The 19,435-nt window shown below is 40.4% G+C and overlaps 1 protein-coding gene across 6 annotated transcripts in view; it reads left to right on the forward strand.

Moving 5' to 3' along the window:
- LOC116085703 (protein HIRA) overlaps positions 1-19,435 on the forward strand; it is a 96,732-nt gene that overhangs the window by 13,163 nt on the left and 64,134 nt on the right. For 3 of the 6 annotated variants that reach the window (XM_031363390.1, XM_031363389.1, XM_031363391.1), the window contains exons 2-5: positions 6,159-6,221; positions 7,856-7,966; positions 9,116-9,206; positions 10,930-11,024. In XM_031363390.1, the coding sequence (XP_031219250.1) occupies positions 6,159-6,221; positions 7,856-7,966; positions 9,116-9,206; positions 10,930-11,024 (360 nt within the window). The other 3 variants (XM_031363392.1, XM_031363393.1, XM_031363394.1) reach the window with 3 other exon arrangements.

Raw genomic sequence — 19,435 nt, forward strand, 5'->3', positions numbered from 1 at the left:
AGGTATATCCTTTTGTTTTAGGATAAAAAGTTCTATAGATATCTATTAAATCCATCTGTTTCATAGTACTTTTGTGTATTCTGATCTTCTGGGCTAATATCCATATATCAGAGAGTGCCTACCATGTGTGTTCTTTTGTGATTAGGTTACCTCACTCAGGATGATATTCTCCAGATCCATCCATTTCCCTAAGAATTTCATAAAATTCATTGTTTTTAATAGCTGAGTAGTACTCCATTGTGTAAATGTACCACATTTTCTGTAGTATCTGGTTTTATGTGGAGGTCCTTGATCCACTTGGACTTGAGCTTTGTACAAGGAGATAAGAATGAGCAGTTCTTACCTGTTCAGTTATTCAATTTCAGGGACTTGCTGAAACTTAGACTTTTTTACTTCCTGAGTTTTGAGGAGTCTACCTTTAGAGCATATAGCTTGTTCTCCATCACTTCCTCAGAACTGTATCACACTATAATATCCAGCTCTCTGGGTTTGTGCTCTAAGAGTTTACTGGGAAGATTAGATTGAAAACTTGCTGCAGTCTATCCCAGGACCTGGAGTTTGGGTACATTTAAGGCCTTCACTCATTGCTCTTTGCCTCAGGAACTGTCCAATAGAACTTGGCTCAATAAATACTGATACATTTAGAATTAAGTGAAGGTAAGCTTGGAATGGTGGTGCACCTATAATTTTTGCACCCAGGACACAGAGGCAGGCAGAGCTCAGTGGTTCAAGTTTCAGGCCCACCTGAGCTACATAGTGAGACCCTGCTAAACAAACAAACAAACCCCAATCAACCAAACAAAAAACTACCCCAAACAACTTTAGTCTAATTTCTTATTAAAACTTTGAGTGTTTTCTGCTAGGAGAAAGAGCCATTTCTAAAAGTTCTGAAGGAATTTTAAGAATTTCCTTTTATCTTTTTCTTTCTTTGTTTTGTTTTGGCCTCAAACTCAGAGTTCTGCATGTCTCTGCCTCTCAAGTGCTGGGATTAAGGGTCGCTCCACCACCTTCTAGCCCTAAGGATTTCTTAATCAAAATGGCATTAAAAGAATAAAGTTGGCAGTCTCATACTTTGCGATGGAAATAAAACAAAGCTGTCTCAATCAAAGCAGTATGGGCTTGGTTGGCATAAACACAGGCACAGAGAACAATGGAATAAAGTGAGGAGCCTAGGGGATATGCTCTGTGATTTATTAAATTTATTGTTGCCACTAGGGATTGAACCCAGAGCATCTTGCATGTTAAAAGTGCCCTCCACCTCCTGAGCTACATGTGTGTTCAGTCAAGTGACTGACTGCTGACCAGCTGGCCTCAAATTTACAGATAGCTACCTGCCCCCCTCCCAAAATCTGAAATGAAAGGTGTGTGATCTATGCCAGGCTAGTCAGTAGGGTCTTGTGTAGGCTGAAGAGCAAATTCTTGGAGAAGAAATGGCCATGATGGGTGTACAGAGGTGTTCTGGTTCTGGTTGATTGAAGGAAAGATACTGCCCAACATTGCTAGAGTTCAGGTTTTATACTGACTTATCTTTTGACTCTGTCTCTATCCAAAGGCCTGAAGTTGGAGGTAGTTGGGAATTTATTATTATTTTTCTGTGTCAAAGGAAAAGTTCTTTAGCCAGCCAAACTGGTAAGATCTTTTGCTTAGCTTCACTCATGAACCCTTTGCTAAGGTCCTTCCTGTTGACAAGGGCTGTAGTGATGGCTTTCCTAGGGCTGAGAGGCCTAGGCAATAGGGAGTTGGGAGCTAGTATTCCATTGGCAGTGCTGTGTAGGTCCACCCCATACTTCATCTAAACTGCTGTGCGTCAAGTCTCACTCAGGAAGAAAAGGTGGTGTCAGGTAACCCAGTCATACCTTTCACTAAAGTGTATTCTGGTCTGAGAAATGTTAAGTAGATGCAATTTTAGAAGCACCGTGTTACAGTATCTTGATCTGTCCACAAGGAGCAGGTGTGTGTAAGGTAAGCTTGTCCTCACTACTTCTGCAGATTAAGAAACTATAGTTTGGGAAAATTAAACAAGTAGTCAAGGTTGTATAGCAGATCAGAGGCAGGACTGAAGAGTCAGTCCAAAAAAGGACATTAAAATATAAACCTGTTACTGGTCTTTATTTTTATCTTCCTTTGGAACCTTGAGATCCCCCTTTTTTCCACACAGCACTTGTTGATCCAGAATGTGAATGTGTCCCTTTGGAATGAGGTCTAAGCTCCTCGATGGAGCATCATCTGATCATGCTTTACCTCGTGAACTCTGGAGCACCACATCACGCTGCTTCTTGGTTCAGTGCTATGTGTCCTTTGGCTTATTTTACCCCTACCCATCTGGCTGACTTGTCCTCAGCGGTTGAGGCTTACTTAATTCAGTTGTTAATAGTTGTGAGTTTAGAAGGAATCCTCAGGCTAGGTGAAGTTTTCTTTTTCTTTTTTTTAAATTGTGTAGCTGTATATTGCTGTATCTTTCTACATAGGTTTGTATGATTATTTTTAATTCTAGGAGCTCCCTATAGGTAGGCTATGCTATCATAATATGTATATTTTTGTATTAGACACTTTGTAGATATTTATTAATGTAGATTGGGTGAGAAAGTTTCTAGGCGATGAATGCTTCAAATGTATTCAATGCTTCAAATGATGTGAGGACATGAGCTGTGATTGGTTTCTATGCAGTTGACTTCTTGGGTAAAAAGAATGATTTGTGGCATGAATGGGTTGTCAATTTACAGTATGACGTTTCACAGACTTACAGAACAGAAATTTATTCTTCCCTGATGCCTATCACAAGATATAGAGTTTTTTAAAAAAATTTAAACTGACAAATGCCTATCCTAAGTTATCTGAAGCCAAAAGGTAGATGAATTGTCACTTTTAGATATCCTTATGTGGTATACTACCCTCTAGCTTTATTGATGTAAAACAGCCACTTTTATCTCTTGCTTATGATTCCACATGTTGACAAGGCTCATCAGGTTGCTATTACCTTGGATTTACTGAGTCTGCTGGGATGGCTTTAGCAACACACAGCTAGAATACCTCAGTCTCTGTGCTCAGAGCCTCGATTCTCACTGCTGTGTGTCCTTAACAGTCCTCTTTCTGTGGACAGCTCAGGCCTCTTCAAAGCATGGTAGTTGAACTAGGAACCAGATTTCTCCAGGCAGCAAAAGCTGAGATGCTAGACCTTTGTAAGCCCTAGCACAGGAACTTGTTGGTTAAAGCAGGTAACAACAAAGCCAGCCCCAACTCAAAGCAAAGGAGGCACATAGGAGTAGTAGGCCTAAGGAGATATATTTTCTTGGGGCCTGCTGAGATAACCCAAAGGCCTGAAGTAGTATGTCCAGTATGTCATGAAGACACATTCACACTCTGGCCCACTCTCCTACCCTTCTTTGCTTCCTTCCTATTCACAGCCATGGTAGATTATGTTGCTTAGCTAGGCACCATATCATAGTATTAATAGCTTCAGGCTTTCGAGCTGGGTGCTGTTTGGCTCTGGACAACTTTCTGAACCTTTCTGTGTGCCTTCATGCCTTTCTAGTGTAAAATGAGCATGTTGGAAGTATTTATCCTAGGAAACGATACAAGATTTAGAAAATGCCTGGGCTGAGCCTCCACTACAGAGTTTGAGGGGCAGATCAGATGTGCAAAAGCATGTTCTGCTACTGAAGCTTGATTCTAGGCAGCATTCATGAGGTGTGCCTTGCATGGATGGCCCTGGCTCTTCATCCCCAGAAATCCTTCCAATAGAGGTGGCTGTTGCTTTCCTTACTGTATGGAGGGGAGAACTCTTCTGTCTTGAATACCACAGGACTTACTGGTGCCGATTTTGCCACTGTTCCTTGGTACCCGGCAAGACTCACTGTCTTGGCTTAGTGCTGACTGCCACAGCTGCTAGAAACGAGAACCTGCATGACTTGAGGCTGGGCTCACAGCCCCAAATGTCCTTTGGGTTTCTCAAAACTTTTTTTGCAAGGACTATTCTTGGATTGGTTGAGCAAGAAAGCTACTGTTTTGGAGTTCTTTCTCTCCTGTACCTTAGCCTTTGGGTAAGTGTGATGCCAAAGAGAACATGGGCATGCCAGCGTGGTCCTGAGTGGAAGCAGTGACAAGAAGGCGCCAGGCAGAGCCTTCTGCTCATCTTCACTGTGCTTTCAGAATGGACCTTTCTTTCTGCCACTGTGTAATTTCTGAATCCTTTTTTTTTTTTTTTGGTTTAATTTTTTTTTTTTTTTTTTTTAACATGGGTGTATGGTTGTTTGTATGCATGCTCTCCTGTACCACAGTGTACTGTGGAGGTCAGAGGACAACTTTTAGGAGTTGGTTCTTCCACCATCTGAGTTCTAGAGATTGAATTTAGATTGTCAGGCTTGGTGGAAAACACTTATGTAAGCTATCTTGCCTGTTCATGGGTTCTTTTCTTGATGACTGAGACAAAACTAATTAAGATTTGCTGTGTTTGTAATCTGGGGGAAGATGGACTTGCAGGCCCTCTCATGTCTCATCTCTAAGGGTACCCAGGTCTGTTCCTTCAGAGCTATCTAGAATGTGAGCTGTGTTGGGGCTTATCTCTTGAAGCCCAAGAATAAAAGGATAACTTATGTCAGAGAAAATGAGGACTGAGTCTGCTGTGTGTCCAGTGTCCAAGATAGTTTTTAGCATTTTGTGTGTGTATGTGTGTGTTTGCTTTTGTCCCTTGTCTACAACAATCGTTGCTGATGTTCAGTTGACTGTCATACTTATAACCTGTCACTCACAGGCTGATGATATAGTTTGAACTCAGTAGCAACTGATATGACACATGCAGCTTATGTCCCTTTGGCCTTGGAAACAGACCAGGGAGATGGACAGATACCAACTAGGCACAAGGTCCTTAGATTACCTTCCACAAACTACTTGGTTTGGGTTTCATTGCCTGACTTGGTCTGCCCTGCAAGCCAATTGCCTCAGCCAGGCCTGGGTGCAAAGGGGCCCTTTGTTGTTTCTAAGAACCTGCTTTAACTGTTTACCCTCAGGAACTGATTATCAAATGTAATAGAGTATACACGTTAACAGAGGTCCAGACCGGGGATGCAAAGAGGGTAGATAGACTTTCTTCTATATTACCCCAGGGGAGATGTGAATCCAAAGTAAGGAAATCACCAAAGTCCAACTTGGTGAGCTATTGGTTTGTTTGTTTGTTTGTTTTGATTACTTGCAGGACTATGCATGAGGGGTTACATACAGGAGTATGGATGACTCAAAGATAGCTGCATCTCTGAAAGCCCACCCTGGCATGGGTGACAGCTCCTGAAAGCTGGAACCTGGAGTGCACCACACAGCCTGCAGGCAGCTTGATAGACTGGAGAGTGTCTCTTCCAGCTTGCTCAGTTGGTCTAAGCCTTTTCTAGGCAACTCAGCTGCTCTGAAAGTCTCTCAGTAGGCTTTACTGCTTAGACACTCTTGGGGAGGAAGGGAGCCTGTGGCTAGGATTAGGGTCAGTTTCAGGGATTTCTTGAGGCGTTTGTTGTTTATTTTCTAGTTCTAAGGAACTTCCCTGAGTATGGAATGTTTCACCTCCTTTCAGAACATTTTGAGTATTCCAAGCTTCTTTCTAAGATTGAATGCTTTATCTTGGAGGGAATTGCTACACACCATGTGTCTAGTATAGACTTTCAGGACCACTTTCAGGAACTAAACTTAACAAGAGAAGGGAGGGCCCTCGGCTGTAATGTTTCATTTGATCTGCCAGCCAGTCAGAAAGGATGGAGAGTCTTTCTTTCCAAGCTGTCAGCCAAGTACAGACTCACACGAGGGAGACGTCATCAGGTATAGATGTGATCTTTTCACAGGAACTTGAGCATTTATTGAAGTTTATTGCCTTTATATATTCAGATCCCCAGGAAGTACCCAGCAGTGCTATAGTCTCTTGTTTTTAGTGATGACATGTTTAGTCTCTGTTGGGTTTTCAGCTATTTAAATGTTGCTTGGAGAGACTAGCAGTTTTGACTAACTAAAGCTGTTAGATCTCCCCATTCTTACTTACAGGTAATTTTATCTGCAGCCTGCTGCTTTGTCCTAGATTTAAATTTAGAGATGTTATTTGACTAATCAATATTTTAAAAATGAAAATTTATTGTTTTCTAGTGAATAAAAGCCAAGCTAGATTTGTTTTTCTTTGTTTCCAGGGAAGCCGATTTTTTCAGTTGATATTCACCCTGATGGGACCAAGTTTGCAACTGGAGGACAAGGTATGTTTGTAGAGTGAATATCACTTTCCCGTTGCCGTACTGTGCTCCTGGATCCACGGTTAGCTGTAACAAGACAACTTGTTCCTTTGTAATATGACTGTGACTCAGTTTGAACAGCACACAGTACACAGTTTGAACAGGTTAAATCACAAACTTTTTTTTTTTTTTGAGCTGGATATGGTTGCATAGGTCTGTGATCTCAGCACTTGGAAGATAGGAAGATATAAATTCTAGGCAGCCTAGACTGCAAAGTGACATCTGACTTGAAGATGAACATTTTTTGGGGGTCTGTAGGGTGATCTTATAAATATTCTGAAGCTGGCTTATTCTAATTAAAGCTTTTTATTAAGGTAAAGCTAGAATGAAATTGCTACACTCCTGGTTATTAGATATAAATCAGCAGGAGGATCCCTCCAACTCCCCCCCCCCAAAAAAAAAAGTCCAGTTACAGAGAGACAAGGATTCTGTCAGTGTTTTCATTTGAATGCGTGGCTAGACTGTGATTTTTTTCGACAAAGGAATTTGACTGGTTAGTGAGAAAATAAGAATGTCCAGAGCATTTGACAATAGCACCCATAGTATCCGAATGCTTCATTCAGCATCTACTGTGGTATTGAGATACCTAGCTCTATTTGGAAGGACAACAAACAACTTACTTTTTTTTTTTTAAATGCCAGGAAACCAAGTTTTTATTTATAGTGGTAAGAAGTAGCATTTGCTCAGGACCCCTCCCCCACCTTCCAGGTGCTACAGGGTGGGCTCACAGTAGGCAATTTGCACAGAGGCAGGTGCAAGGCAGTTGTGGTTGAAAAAGCTTTTTCCTCCCCTCTAAGAGGGATAATAATTAGGAAATATTTTTACATATTGGCCGAAAAAGAGGTTTAAAGTGTTTTGTCATTACTTTGGAACATCCATTTCAGACATTCATTTTTTTTTTTTTCATGACTTCTGTTAACTATAGCAATGGAAAGCAAGCAAGCAAACAAAAATAATTAGTAAAATGTATAGTTAGACTTTTCAGTACAGCTGGCATCAACTTATGACCCTCCTAAATTCCCTCTTTTGGTTGATCTCCATCTATAGGTGACTGCAAAGGGCAGATAAGAAGGTAATGAGCCCTTTTTCCTGTGTTCAGGGCACATTTCAAATTTGGGTCTCAAAGCGTCCAGTCAATTCTGGAAACAGCCACCGGATCCAGGCAGCACCTTGAAGGGGAGGGAAACCCTGGTAGGGACTGCACTTTTCTCCTTTTCCTCAGTGCACAGGCAGATCTGAAGGGGCCTGACAGTGACTTGACTTCCTCTTTGTTTTGTAGATGAGGAATCTGTGTGTTCTGGATAGGAATGAGGACCTCAGAGGCCAGACAGGCTCTGTCTCTTCCTAATTTGTAGTTTAGTCAGTATTCTTTTTATAAAGACAGGCTGGCCTCAGATACTATTAAATTCACTCTCTTTTGGGTCCCTGTTATTTTTTTCCCTCACCTTTTGTGTCGTTTACATTAATAATTCAAGATAAGTCTGCTTAGATCTAGTCAAGTATGATTTAAGAAACTAAATGAGCATATCCTATAGTTATTGTTATCAATTTCGTTTCCACTTCTTGCATATTGAGCTTTTCTTGCTCCTTCATTCCAGGGCAGGATTCTGGGAAGGTTGTGATCTGGAATATGTCTCCAGTCCTCCAGGAGGATGACGAGAAGGATGAAAATATTCCCAAGATGCTTTGCCAGATGGACAATCACTTAGGTATTACAGAGTGGCCCTTTGCAGGCTTTGCGTGTTGGCAGAGTGCCCAAGGTTAGCACATGTGTTTGTAATTAGAAAGATAAGGCCCCGTGCGGCGTTAACTCCCCTCGGCCTGCTGTCTGAAGGCACAGATGTTGGCTGCACACCTGGGTGAGTTATTCGGCAGAAGACTCGGCCCGCCCACAGAACCATCTTTGGACAGTCTGCAGGTACCTCTGGTGATTTCCTGCTCATGAGTCGTTACTGCCTGATTCCATGGGGCTTTGGGACCAGTGACCTGGACACAGTAGGGTTCTGGGGAAGGGTACATAAGATGCTCAACAGGCGTCTCAGATTGGGGCTGTGTCAGTAAGAGTCTCTCTGCCAGGACCTTTTAGAATGTGGAACAATTTCATGTTTTCCTTCCCTGTTGTATGTAAAGCCTTAGTGACCACTGACAGTAACTAGTGTTTGGTATTAGTTCCTTCCTCTGCTTTGTGTGTTCTTACAAGCCTCTCAGTGTCACTGGGTCTAGAGCATAAGTTGCTCATGGGCCATGCATCAACTTCAACGTTGTTAGGGTCCATCATATTTCACATCTCCCAAGATTGAGCTGTGTGTGCTCCTGGAGGCTATAACCTAGCGGAAGCCTGGGGGATATCTGCTGGACTAAGCTTAACTACACACAGAATCTGTCAGTCTCCTATGCTGATGAGTTTGGGAAATCTAAATTTAAAGGGATGGCTCTAGGTAATCGAGGTTATTTAGAGCTATATGTTCTACCCAGAAACTTCTTGGAAAGTTATGGAAAAGATATCATCGACTTCCTAATACATGTTTCGTTTTGAGAATAATTCCTATTGAAATTCATGTCATCAATAGACAACCTTTTGGAACTAATGAAGTTTATTGCTGTTCATAAGAATAAGCTTCCTGTTGTCTCATTCAGCACAATTTTCAGATTATGTATATTTTCCCTTTAGACTATTCTGGTCATTTGTATAGCACAAGATTAGTGTTTAACTGAATTGTTTCTCTGGACTCTTACATAGTAAAATGTTTTAAATAGATTTGGTATTTTTATAAACCTTTTACTTCTTGCCAGATCCTGCATAATGCAAATGGGCATGCCTATTGGATTTTCATCACTTTATTTTTTTTTCTTCCCAGCATGTGTGAACTGTGTGCGGTGGTCAAACGGTGGGATGTATTTAGCTTCTGGGGGAGATGACAAACTGATTATGGTGTGGAAGCGGGCTACGTAAGCATCATTTTCCTTTTTCACATTTAATTTTTAGAAGCTTCTTTGCTGGTCTTTATCAAAGTCACCTTTCCCACCCTGGCATAGAAGTCCTAATTCATAAGTAGCAAGAAGTTACCGTAGGTCAGAAGTGGATGAAGCCTGACAAGTGGCTCTAAGGCTTCCATTTCTGCATGCTGACCAGGTCAGCTACACTCTTGTAGGAATGCAGGCCTTAGCTGAGGAGGAAGGGTCAGTCTTTACAGCCATTGACATTGTGACTTCATTGGTTATTATTCAAATAAAATTTCACATGGAACCCTCACATATAAAATGACTAAGATCTGAATCAGGGCTGGGAATCCAGAGCTCACCTTCCTTGCCTTATTTTGTGGCAGCCTTGCCTTGCAGTAAACTAAGGGTCATCTGTGGAGATTTTTTTCCTTACCCTTGAGCATAGTGGGTCCTGATACTGTGTCCCACAATAAGCTTTCCATGTGACTCTGGGCCACTGTGTTCCAGACCTGGCATCATTGTTTAGCCAGAGTAACTAGAGCCATAGCTTTGAGAGCTGAGTCGTGCTGTCCTCTGTGCCCACTTGGCTGTCTCAGGAGCTCTCTGGGTAAGTGTATAGCTTTACAAGGATGTTTGCAGAGGCTCTGGACATGGTGCCATCTTCCATGTAATTCCACCTGGAAGCAGTCAGTACCTGTGACTCTTGTATTTTTCTTCCTTTTTTTTTTTTTGGTTTGTTTCCGAGACAGGGTTTCTCTGTGTAGCCCTGGCTGTCCTGGAACTCACTCTGTAGACCAGGCTGGCCTTGAACTCAGAAATCCGCCTGCCTCTGCCTCCTAAGTGCTGGGATTAAAGGTGTGCGCCACTACCGCCTGGCCTCTTCCTTATTTTTTTAAAGCAGGAATATTGAATCCATTATAAAGGGACTTAAAATATTGTTTTATTTTTTTTTTTTTGAGTCAGTCATAGTGCCTCCTACCTGTAGACCCAGCTACTCAGGAGGGACTGGCTTGAACCAAGGAGTTTGAGATTATTCTGAGTAATATAGTGAGTGAGACCTTGCCTTCAAATCAAAATGTAGTTGATATTCTCCTTTTTTTTTTTTAATTAAAAAAGATGGGGGTCTCATGTAGCCCAGCCCCTTGGATGACCTGAACTTCTTTCTGATCCTGCTGTCTCTACCTCCTGAGTGCTGAGATTACTGGTGTGCATCACATGCCTGGGTGCTTATATTTACTTACTTACTTATTTATTTGTGATATCCTACTTTAAATAACCAACACAAATAATATGTTTAATATGCACATTAGAAATGTAAAAATAGCTCGTAGTCCTACAACCTAAAGAAAGCCATGGTTAAGCTTTTTGTTTTTTTCTGGTGTGTATTTCTTTGCTCTATTCCATGTGTAGAGTGTCTGTGCTACATGTAGTTTTTAAGTCATGTAAATGATATCATACTGTAAATGGTATCCTGTGATCTGCTTTTCTCTCACTTTGTCTTGAAAATTTTCCTGTTGAAGATTTTGCAGTGGCTGAGGATTATTTCACAAGTGCATGGATTGATCCTAAGTTACCACTTCTGCCATATCTTTTGTTTAACAACCCAGTGCTTTTAGCTGCTGTCTGGTTTTGCTTTTCTGTTTGCTGTGATAAGCTGTGCTACAGGGAGCATCTCTGAACAGTATCTAGAACACTCCATGAGTGCATATCTCATGCCTCTTTCACACAGGTACATTGGGCCCAGCACTGTGTTTGGCTCCAGTGGTAAGCTTGCCAATGTGGAGCAATGGCGGTGTGTCTCTATCCTCCGGAGTCACTCAGGAGGTAAGTGGGCTACGTTTTTGGGTGAGTGGATCCCTTTTGGTTGCCTTAGATAATCATTAGCACCTCTATGTATCTTCGCTACTGTTTGGTCCTTAAAGTACTACCTGGGATTTCCCTATCACCACTTGTCCTTTAAGGTTTATGCAGTCTCTGGCCCCATCACCTACCTTCACTTGCATTCAAATACCAACACATACTCTCAAAACATGTAAGTGTGTGTGTTTAGAATGGAGCTCCCAGCCTTCCGAAGCTTATTCTGCAGGAGTACTTTTATTCTTAGATCACAAAGTCCATAAGCACATTCTATTTACTCCTGAGATATAAGGCTGTAGCTACCCACTGGAAAGTTTCTTTTCTTTTCTTCCTTCCTTTCTTCTTTTCTTTCTTTCACTCTTTTTACATACATACATATATGCATACATATCATACATAAATTAGTATGTGTGTGTGAGCATGTATACCACATGAACATGCAGAGGTGAGAGAACACTTGCCCGAGTCTGTTCCCTTGCTCTACCATCTGGGTTCTGAGGATCAAAGTTAGGCTGTCAGACTTGGTAGCAGACATCTTTACCCCTACTGAGCCATCTCACTGGTCCTGTTGGGAACTTCTTAACTTGACCCTGACTATGTTTATAAAGTGGTTCAAATAGGCTTAGTTTGGAAAGAGTCACATTTTACAGATTTACACTGAAGAGGAAGATGACTGGTTTGTATAAAGCCCATGCACTTTAGTTACCAAATACCATGATCCACATGTATATAATTCAGACTTTGGAGAAGGCTGTGGTGCAGCAGGGAAGAAACTCCTTAAAAAAACAAAACAAAACAAGACAAAACAAAAACAACAGAAACCCATTAGGATTGAGCCTTGAACTCTAGGAGAATACAAGGTCATAGGGATAGATTACAATTCACTAGTAGTATATGCTCAACAGATTCTTTTAACTTTAAGTGAATAAACTAATTTCTTAAAAATATTTTTGGGTCGGACTGTGGTGGCGCATGCCTTTAATCTCAGCACTTGGAGGCAGAGGCAGGCAGATTTCTGAGTTAGAGGCCAGCCTGGTCTACAGAGAGAGTTTCAGGACAGCTAGGGCTATACAGAGAAACCCTGTCTCAAAAACAAAACAAAACAAAACAAACAAACAAATAACCCCCCCCCCCCAAAAAAAAACAAAAAAAGAAAATATTTTTGGAGATTATATTGTTGTGTGCATGAGTGTCTTTTGGTATATGTCTGTGCACTACATGTGTGTGGTGCCTGTGGAGGTCAGAAGAGGAATGTTGGGTCTTTTGGAACTGGTGTCTGAGATTGAACCAGCATTCTTTAGAATGGCAGCCAGTGTTCTTAACTGCTGACCCATCTCTCCAGCCTGCCTTGCCTCCTCTCTAAAAGATACTTCAAGTTATGTGTTCAGGCTGGGCAGGTGGTACCTGCTTTTACTCTTAGTACTCATGAAGTAGAGGCAGGCAGATCTCTCTATCAAGACCATCTTGGTCCACGTAATAAATTCTAGGCCAGCCAAGACTATACAGTGAGACCCTACCCCCCAAAATAAAACAAAAACAAACAAGCATCACCTAATTAACCAATCAAATAAACCAACTCCCCCCCAATAAAATAAAATAAAATAAAATAAAATAATATGTCCATGTAGATGTGTGTAGGTGAGTGCAGATGCACTTGGAAGTGTCAGAAGAGGCCATCAGATCCTCTGTATCTGGACTTATAGGCAGTTGTGAGCTGCCCAGTGTGATGCTGAGAACTGAATTTGGGTTCTGTATAAGCTCCTAACAATTGAGTCATATTATCAGCCTCCAAAAGGAGAAATGAATCTTTTTGTTTTATTTTGTTTTGTTTTCTTTTGAGACAGGGCCTTCCTATGTAGCCTGGCTGTCCTGGAACTTACTGTGTAGTCTGAGGTTGGCCTCAGACTCAGAGCTCTATTGGCCTCTGCTTCCTGTGTTCTGGGATTAAAAGTGTTTATCACCATGTCGGCTAAATTCATTTCTTAAGAACCAAAGATAGAACCTTAGTGAAAAACTCTCTGAGAAAGCTAAAGCAGGAACCTTGTGTTGATGTTTGATAACAACAAGCGTGTGTAATTTGCCCTTTGTACTTTCATAGCAAGTTACAGGGAGTCTAGTTGGGCCTCACTGGAGCTTAACACAAATATCTCAGAGGGTGTTTAAGATTAGGTAGGGTGTCAAGTGAGGAGTGTTATGGGACCCTTAACCTGAGTCTTGGGTTGAACTATAGTGTGAGATCTCTCCTGTGCCACCTCCTCTGGGAGTCCCTTACCAGGTAGGTTTGTTGGCTGCTTTCAAGTGGCAGACTTCATACTTTCACTGGTTCTGATAGCAGGTCTGTGTAGAACTGTCCATGAAGGAATGTTAGTGAGAAGCAGATAGATGAGTAAGAAGCCACTGGGTCTTTGAAAAGCAAAAGATAAAACAAATATATCTGGCCGGGCGGTGGTGGTGCACGCCTTTAATCCCAGCACTTGGGAGGCAGAGGCCGGCCTGGTCTACAGAGTGAGTTCCAGGACAGCCAGGAATACATAGAGAAACCCTGTCTCAAAAAACCAACCAACCAAACGAACAAACAAATATATCTGACAGATTTAACTAGAGGTGAAAAAAAAAAGGAACAGAATTAGAAGTGGTGATCTAGAAAAATATTTAAGCATTAAGCTAAAAACAAAAACAAAAGCAAGAAACAAACTCTAAGTTCTTAATTGATCCTAAAGGGAAACATTTGAATCTTTGAGTGAAAAAGTTGGAAACCAGGGAGCTTCAAAATGGGTCCTGGTTCTGATTTCCTGTAGGTTCTGACCTACGGCCTCAGACATACTCCTTCATGTTGTATTCCCTAGCCTTTTTACTTCTGATTTTGAGACAGGGTCTCGTAGTGGTTCCCACACTGGGCATGGGTACATTAAATTCAGGCCAGCCTTGAACATACTGTCTTCCTGCCTCAGTGGATTATTAGACCACTCAGTAGTCTCAGCTCTAAATTATTTGTTGATATATTATTTCAAGTTTTGAGAAACATTCTATAGAACATAGAAATATTTATTCTCCAAAGCAAGATAGAACCCTTGGTTTTGAAACCCCAATAGAAAATAACAGGGAAACATAAACAACCTGAATAAAAAAAGAAACATTAATAGCAATGCTAGAGAATAAAATATTCAAAAAGTTAACTCAGAATATTTAAATTTGATCCATGCAGAAGAACTTGAATAAATGGAAGTCTTATTATAACCTACTAGTAGATTTCAATGACTTATGCTTCTTATAATCTTAGGTATTATAACAAGAATACTAGCTAATTAGTCATTACTCTCTAATAATTATACCTTTAAAAAGATATTCTCAGAGAGCTTTTTTCTTTAGTATGGCAGAATCCTGTGTCTTTAAAGCTAATGACAGAGTTTGGTGACACATTCCTATTCCCAGCATTCAGGAAGCTGCAGCAGGAGGATTGTGAGTTTGAGGTCAGCTGGAAGTACATAGCCAGGTAGTGGTGGTGCACACTTTCTTTTTTAGATGTATTTATTTTTATGCATGAGTACACTATTGCTCTCTTCATATACACCAGAAGAGGGAGTCAGATCCCATTACAGATGGCTGTGAGCCACCATGTGGAACTCAGGACCTCTGCAAGAGCAATCAGTGCTCTTAACTGCTGAGCCATCTCTCCAGCCCAAGGTGGCACACACCTTTTACCCCAGCACTCTAGAGTCAGAGGCAGATATGTGTATCTCTGGGAGTTTAAGGCCAGCACAGTGAGAATTTCAGAACAGCCAAAGCTACATAGTAAGACCGTATTTAACAACGATGACTATGAAAGGAAACCCAAAAGAAGACAATGAGCATGCAGATACTACAGTTCACAGTTAAGTCTAGCTTTCTTTTATACTGAGAAAAGATAGAATGAGTTCAGCTGTGTATTTTGTTGCTCCGAAGGTTTAGCAGTACAGTTACATAGACTACAGAAAAGGCTAGACATACTGGAAAGACTGAAATGAAGCATTGCGTCATATCCAGCAAAAGCAAAGCAATAACAAAGCCCACTGAAGAAAACACTTAGAACTACTAAAGTAAGCCATTCAGTTAGCTTCATATGAAAGCATGTATCTTTTATTAGTAATAGAGAAATAGAATATCTAATGATTAAAAAAGAAGCCTCATGACCAATAACATAAAAAGTTGTGAATACCTAGGAATAATATTATCAAGAAATACATGGCACCTGACTTAAACTATAGACTTAATCAAACAATGTTTACAAAGCTAGGATTTGGCTCAGGGTCTTACATATTAGACAAGCACCCTGCCCGTGAATTATAGCTCCAGCTATCTTTCTTTGTTCCCTCTTTTTAGAAATTGACTCTTGCCCTGATTGCCTAGGCCCAAGTCCTACTTTAGCTCTCTAAACAGTTGAATAGGAAAATAGGTATATATCATCACCAGGAACTTTCTTTTAAGTATGAGGCAAACTCAACATAGCTTATGGTGATGTGGAACTTGTTGTATCCCTAAGGCTGGGCTCAAGTTTATGAGCCTTCCTGAATAATGGTATTATAGGCATGATCTCCAAATGTACACATAAACACTAGCTAACCCTATGTTATGCTTGACTTCCCAATCTTTTTTGAGAGATACATAATTCATAATCTAAATAAGATTTATTGTTTATTCTCAACTTAATTACTCATCCATGTAACAGTTACTTGATCACATTTGTCTCCCAGATCTGGTGCTTCCCTCAATGAGTGCTTGTAAAAAGGACAGATCTAGCTAGACGTAGCAACATAGAGCTGTAATTGGGTTCTAGGAGGCTGAGGCATGAGATAGGAAGGCCAAATTTCAAGTCTAGCCTAGGTAGTTTAGTGAGACCCTGTCTCAAAAAAAGGGCTAGGGATGTAACTCACTGGTTATGTAGTATGTGGTTCTAGGTTTAATAGTTATGTAGGAAGAAAACTGAAAAGAATGGACAGGAAGCTAGTTATGTAGTAAGAGATGTGACGAGCACCAGGGAAGGAACCATTGAAGTAATTGGCAAGACTAGGAAGCAGTGAGGAGAGGGAGGATGCTATTGTGAGCATCTTCCAGTTTGGTGACCTCTAAGGAGAGAGTTGAGAGAACAGCAGAAGCAGAGGTACTGGAGTATGGGCTTGTGCTTGATATATTCAGGGAGCCACAAGAGGGTAGAGGGAGCAGGATGGAGTTTTGAGGGTTCTGACTTTGAGGTCATTGTGAGTTCTTTTGGTTGAGTGAACAGTAAGGTCAGGAGGTTTTGCACTGAGAATTTGAAGCCTGTGGCAACCTCTCATGATCAGGTTAAAGGCTGCACTGGAGAGACCTGAAAGGAATCTGATCTAAGTGAGAGGCAATGCTAGCCCTGTCTTGGGTGCTAACTTGGAAGTGATCAGAGGAGGAGTTCCTGGTGTATCTAATACAAGTTCTGAAATACACAGAAGAATTTAGAGAAGATCATGTTACACTGAACATGGAAATATCCTGAACAATAGAAAGGATGTTATTTTCAGAATTCTGAGATGTGTGTTTGCAAGGAGAAAGGTTTCAAAGTTTGGATGTGGACATGCTGGTGAGAATTTGGAAGAAGGGGTCCTAAACAAAGATAAGAGGTGGAATAAGTGAAGGTTTGAAATGACAAGACTGAGAGAGGGTAGGAGGAGGAGGTGTGTGTGTGTGTGTGTGTGTGTGTGTGTGTGTGTATCTCTTAGCAAAGGATGGCAACACATTGAGATCTCCAAATGTATACACAAACACTAGCTAACCCTATGTTGTTTCAAATGTTGGTTGATCTTCTTTCTTTCTTTTCTGACTATTCCCTGTCCCCTAACTGCCTAAAGATGTTACATTCATTTTGAGTCATTGTAATAGTCATTCATTATGCATTTCCTTCATCATTAAGGATATATCACTTCCAGAATAAAGCTTAAACAAAATACAAAACCAACTAATCAAAAGGCTTGCATTGTAGGGCTGGAGAAATGGGTCAGTGATTAAAAGTTCCCAGCATCCACATAGTGGCTCATCGCTGTCTGTAATGCCAACTCCAAGGGATCTGATGCCCTCTTCCTACCTCTGCTGGCTTCTTTATGTGTGTGGTATACCTAGATACACTGAGGCACATATACATACTTACAACCAACCAACCAACCAACCAACCAACCAACTAACCAACCAACCAACCAACCAGTCAGTCAGCTAGTTGGTCAATCAATCCAATCAATCAATCCAATCAATCAATCCAATCAATCAGTCAATCAACCAATCAATCAATCAATCAATCGGTATTTTAAACTCCTGAGTTACAAAGTGTGCTATACTAAACCCAGGTCTGCTGTGTGGTGGTTGGAAGAGCTTCTCTGCAAGTTTCATACTCAATTCTGAGTTACAATGGTAATACCTAAACTCACATTTTTATGTACTTTTCTAAATCATATGAGGTAACATATGTAAAATATCTTCTCAATGGCAACATAAAAGTGTAAATTCAGGAGGAATCAGCTTGGATATTTCAAATGACTCTTGAGGATAATAGGAGTCATGAATGATTTAATAATGTAGGTCATCAGAATGCCTTTTTGTAGAGTACTAATTCAATTCATTTTTAAAAAGCAGTGGTAGTCTTCAGACTTTTGTACTTTTATATGAATCTTATAGTCATTCTGTTTCTGCAAAGAATGAAATTGGTAGCTGAGCATGGTAGTGTATACCTTTAATCCTAGCCCTTGGGAGGCAGAGGCAGGCAGGTCTCTGAGTTAGTGGCCAACCTGGTCTTCAGAGTGAGTTCCAGGACATCCAGGTCTATACAGAGAAAGGAGAAACCCTTTCTCAAAAACAAACCACCATCACCAACAAAAAGAATGACTTTGGAATTTTGATGCAGGTAGCATCGAATCTGTAGGCTACTCTTGGAAATGTGGCTATTTTCATAATATTTTTCTAATCCACAAGCATAAGAAATTTGTCCTCTATTATTTTCTTTGATTTCAGTGTTTTAAAGTTTTTATTGTATGGGTCTTTCCCATCTGTAGGTTTGTTATCAGGGTTTTGTTGTTTGCATGTTTGTGGCAATTGTGAATGGGATTGTATTTCAGATTTGTTTCTTAACGTGTTTGTTATTGTTATATAGGAAAACTACTGATATTGAATATTTATTCTTGTACCCTGACACTTTGCTGAAAGTAATCAGATCTTAAAGTTTACCAGTGAAGAATTTAAAATCTCATATATAGAATAATATAATCTGTAAATAAAGATGCTTGATCTTTAAGAAAAAAGGGTGTGTGTAGAGAGAAACAATTGAGAAGACTGTTTACTTAGATTAAGTGGGATTGATTTGGACCTAACAACATGGAAGCCACTGGTGGTCTTGGTAGTTTTAAGTCTTGTTGGTAACATTGGATGAGCTCAAGAAAGAAGGGATAGAGCTGGATTGAAGCAGGCTGACTTGTTGGCAGCTTGCACTGCTCTTGTGAGTTGAGAATGAACTGGATTGCTGATTGGAATTGGAAGACTGGAATCAAGATTGGAGGTATTTTAGTAATCTGTTTTGGAAGATTTCTTGGTATTGCTGTGGGTATGTCTATGGCAGAAACCAAGGGGACTGAGGAGTGTAAGCAACCTTGAGCCCCACCTCATGTTCTGGAAGAATTGTCCTTTTGGAATTGCTAGAATGATAGGGGGAATAATAACAACCAGAAATTATATCATAAAGGGTTGGGTTAGGGGTGGTAGCTCAAGTATGCTGATCTTAGTCAGAGGGAATAGAGCGGTGTAACAGTTTAAAGACAAGCTCCATGTCTGGAGTTCAGAGAAAATTATTACAGGTGTGGATTCTCTGAGAAGCAAGTCTAACAGATGTTAGACTGTCCAGTGGATAAATACTGTTACAGTGAATATCATTCACAGTAGCTGACACATTGTAAGCTTTGGGTGATACAGCACTGAAGAAGGCTATACTGTATTGAAGAACTTTGTGTACTACGTGGACTCATCAATGGATTCTTTTCACATGCCCCATAATAACCATTAAGCTGTTTATGAAGTTAATTGAAAGCCTCAAGAAATACATCATACACCCAAATGCATAGGAGATAAACACTAGATAATTGAGATAGAAGTAAATATTTATCAGTTCTAGCCAAGGTGACATTTTCTTTCTTTTTTTTCTCAATATAAATTTTATTAATTTTCTTTTTTTAATAAAATATTATAATAATAAAAATGAGTTATAAAAGTTGTTTGATATAAAACAGCAATCAATTTAACAGTGTTATGTAGATGGTTGTCTACAGCAATACTGAAAATATATACATTTTTCTCAGTATAAATTTTAAATAACTCCAAACATAGTAACTGTATAT

This window comes from Mastomys coucha, unplaced genomic scaffold (assembly GCF_008632895.1).
Source record: "Mastomys coucha isolate ucsf_1 unplaced genomic scaffold, UCSF_Mcou_1 pScaffold12, whole genome shotgun sequence".
NCBI lineage: Eukaryota > Metazoa > Chordata > Mammalia > Rodentia > Muridae > Mastomys > Mastomys coucha.